The 4,189-nt window shown below is 41.8% G+C and overlaps 1 protein-coding gene across 1 annotated transcript; it reads right to left on the bottom strand.

Annotated features, from left to right (window-relative positions):
* Positions 1–339: 339 nt before the first annotated feature.
* cimap1d (CIMAP1 family member D) lies at positions 340–3,898 on the bottom strand. The gene is given in 6 exon segments (XM_088999959.1): positions 340–660; positions 662–823; positions 1,547–1,577; positions 2,989–3,082; positions 3,407–3,568; positions 3,859–3,898. Coding segments are annotated over 6 exon segments (810 nt in total).
* Between the last annotated feature and the right edge of the window lie 291 nt (positions 3,899–4,189).

The raw sequence follows: 4,189 nt of genomic DNA, 5'->3' as shown, positions 1-4,189 counted from the left end.
AACCTAATACAGTATGATCACACTTAGAGCAAATGATGCACTTGGAGAAAAAAATGCTCCACCCTCAATAAAAGAGCCAATCATAGGTTTGTTTGTCTATGTGTGGAACAAGTTACTTATAAACTAGATGGAATCAATAGTGGTTCAGCGACTTTTTTGATGCCTTACAAATTATAAATGATCACCATGATAATAAAATAAAGCATGTTAAGAAGCATCACTAAATCAAAGAGGTTAATCAGTCACCTCCTCACTGTGCTTCTGTGCATTCTCAAATCCGACTGTGAATGCTGCGGTGCTCATTAGATTCCACATGTGTGGCTACGTTGCAGCTCATGTTCAATCGAACACAGTGACGACCAGTGGAGTGACATACCCAGAGTGCCTAACCCCCATGGAGAAGGCTGATGCCCGAGCTTTGTGCACTGTCACTCTTTCTGGGTTATAAGATCCAGATGCATGTGTCACCATGTCTTCAGTGGGTACTGCGTGTCGCTCCAGCCCGGAAAAAGCAGGCAGTCTGCGTAGATAAACGCTGGGATGTGTACTGCTATATCGACAAGGCGTGAATCCGGTGTCTTGGCGAGATCTACAGACTTGGCTGAAACAAGCAGACATCGTATAGCTGGCACCGGACGCTTTGTTTGGAATGTGGGAGTACCATGAGTGGAGGGAGAGTGTACTTGTTGGGAGCGGGTACCGAGTCCGTGGTGCGGTAATGCGTGCGGCGGCCCATGGTGAAAGACGGGGGGGGTCGACGCTGGAGGTTGCCGGTTGAGGCTTTTTCTGCGCTGTAGGTGCCCGGTCCAGGAGTGTGGAAGGGCTCCTCTATTGGGGGAAAAGGGACACAATGGTCAAGTGGAGCTGGGTAATGAATTGAGATTACATCGGAATTTCTATGGTGCTTCTCCCAATTAAAAAAACATGATAATCAAAGAAAAATTATGAAAATGCCAAACGAATCTCTGTATTGGCAAGTTCCCAATGTGAATGGAACCCTGGACGCAACACTTGCACGGCAAGTGTCTCAATTTGCAGGGGTCTCAAACGCAATTCCTTTGTCTTCGCTGCAGGTTTTGAAAGTGACACCTTTCGGCTGTGTAATACTTGATTCGACTAGGAGTAAATCTTAACTTTAACCTTTCAGGTGCGCTGGATTGTGGCGCATCCGCTCTTTCGCTTTCCGATCGTTATCAGAGAAATACATAGCAAGATCTGGGCAGCTCTTCTTCTCCAATCGTATCAGATAGCGGCAGTTATCCCGAAAAGCGTTATATAAACACATTTACTGTTAAGTTTGTTTCATCTGGGACACGCCTACAATAAATGGGAGGGAGTTTCTGAGAAGAACAAACACACAGCAGCACACAACAAGTCGTTTGTGCGTGGGAGGCAAGTAACCATCAGCCAGTTGATGTGCGCAGCCTTGGCTCTAGTTCGGGTGTATGAGTTTGATGTATTGTCTTCAAAATAACGTACTTCCAGGTTACATCTGGGTTGTCAACAAAAGAAGCTCTTATTTCTTCTGACGTCAATTCTGCTAAACCTGCTTCTTCACCGCTTGCCGTAATAATAATCTTGTGGGCCGCACTGATGTCAATCTTATTATAATGGGGGCCGCAAATGATCATCCCCGTGGGCCGCGGATGGCCCGCGGGCTGTGAGTTTGAAACCACTGATTTATGGGATTCTGCCACATGTGGGATTGTTTTAAAACTGTCACAGCAGTTGGAGTTCATTGTGAAACTAAACACACACAAAAAACTATTACCCAAATTGTGAAACTCAACACAAAACAACAAAATGTCCACACATCGTATATTCAAATACAAGACATACTTAAGTTGAAGGTTACCGTCAGTGTACAACTTTTTTGACATGTTCATGGAAATTAGCATCCAATTCTAGATATTCCTTCAAACAACCATGTTTTCACACACAAGTGATGTTGGATATTAAGAGAGCTCAATCGCAACTAATCGCAGCTTCTTCTTCTTCTGATCCAAATTTTGTATGTCATGCATGCATGGCGCCGCAGTACCCCGAAGTGTCATATTATTTGTTATTTTGGGTTTTTTTCCCAAGATGGTGGCGTGTCAACACACAGTGGTTCCTCTCTCTCCAGGCAAATTGGTGTTTTCGTGTTTATTATGGTTGTCAAACTCATTATAAGTTCCTTGCATGCTGGGTCCGAGAGGACAGTAATTTCCTCTGTGCTGTATGTCATGCATATGAGCATATTTGACAATAAAGCTGACTTTGACGAATAGGCCAGTTGGCGAGCAGCAGGAACACACACTTTGTTTTTGTTGTTGCTGTAGTGCCCCTCATAGGCCAGTTGACAAACAGCAGGAACACACACTTTTTTCTGTTGCCGTAATGTTCCCATAGTACGTACTGTATTCTAATTCTGCCTTTGTTACCAATGTGTTTTGTAGTTATTTTATATTTAAGGTTGAGTTTATAAGGATTCTACGAATTTTAATAGGGGAACTAACATACATTTCCACATAGTATACATATTTATCTATAATATGTTCACACATTTGTCCTCAACCACATACATTGTCAGCTCACCTAAATGTTAATGGCCTCAGAAAACCTCGAAAGAAATCCAAAAAACGAAGTGTACCGTAACAAATCCGATTTTTTTTTAACTTTAAAACAACTCAACCATTTACGACTATTTCAAAGTGAAATATATATCGACCATGAACAACATCCGGTACCTGCTTTGGTCTTTTATGTTTACATTTAGTTAGACAATAGTCATTGCAAAAATATAAACAAACAAATAAATACGGGCTGTATTATGATGCAGGGTGCTTTAAATACGAAAATGGTGCCATCTGGTGGACAAAATGTGTGAGTTGGAACACAAACATGAAAGACAACCTTGAAAAATATCTCAGCGTTAAGGATAGCATAATTTTCATTTGTTAAAAAGGACTTTGAAAATATATCGTTTTGGACTGTTAAAGATCATACTTTACACTTTATGCAGGTGTGCCGTCTCTCCCAAAGTGAGTCATCTTCGCCTCGATGTTATACTGCGGTCCTGGACTGCAGTCAACACAATACACTGCACGCAAAAAACAAACATTAAACACAAGACTCTACTTGAAACAGAATCTTTTAGACTAAAGGATTCTGTTACAAGTAGAGAAAAAAGTTTTAGTTATGAAGGTACGTTGGTGTATGCGGTTCAAAGATGAACCGACAACAAAGTGCTAACAGTTTCACCTAGACTGGGCCTCATGTTTGCACAATGCAGTTCACTCTCAAAACTACACAGTACATAACCACAATAGACACATTATTAAACGACAAAAATATCAGTTTTTCATGACTTTTGGTGATCCCCACCCCCGATGATTAAATGATTTTGTTTTGGATTTCATTCAACTTTGGATACTAAGTACAGCGTATATTATACATGCTATGTGGAGTGAGATTGAAGGGGGGCATACCTTTGTCATTCATCCTGCTTGCCGGCTTGTTTGCTGCGTCAAGTCGTGGCCAATAAAGCCAATGGTAGGGGGTAACCGGTATTGCCCTGGGCCGCATTCTAGGTCGACATAGTGAAGCAAGTTAAACAGATCATTATTTTATAGTGTTATGTTGAAAATATGAACCACCCCCCTTTGTTCAGTGATGCCATTAACATGTCATGCAAGGCAGTACCATTAATGCTCTTCCATCAGACGTCAGAAAGAAACTGATTGAATTGCATATGCACTCATATTTAATGCACAATCAAAGAAAGTTGTATGGTAAAAATAGACAAGATACTTCGATAAATATATTCAAGTCCTTTTAATTGATGAATAACATGAATTACAAAATGGTTGAACTCGCCCTTCGCGTTGCCTGCAATAGCTGGATACCGTTTCTCCATTGTTCTTTATGAAAATTATGTCTGAAAAATATGGGTTGTGACCATGAATGCTTTCCAAAAGGTCAGCACTGAAGTAGACCCCCGTTGCTCGTCAGTTTTCGCAGGTGAGGGGGGCCGTTACTTCCATTTCCTACCTGCCATTGTAACGCTATCTCTCTTGCTCTTTCTCTTCACCGGGCATCAGCCACGCGTGTGGGCGCCACAGAGACCGCTGGTAGCTTAACGCTCTGCCCCCTGCAATGAATGGGTATGCCACATTCCAAAAGGAAGAGTTTAATATGGATGTCAATG

This window comes from Hippocampus bargibanti, linkage group LG07, assembly GCF_051943395.1.
Source record: "Hippocampus bargibanti isolate YZ-2025 linkage group LG07, ASM5194339v1, whole genome shotgun sequence".
NCBI lineage: Eukaryota > Metazoa > Chordata > Actinopteri > Syngnathiformes > Syngnathidae > Hippocampus > Hippocampus bargibanti.
The sequence above is the reverse complement of the archived record's forward strand: the minus strand, read 5'-3'. Positions and strand labels throughout refer to the sequence as shown.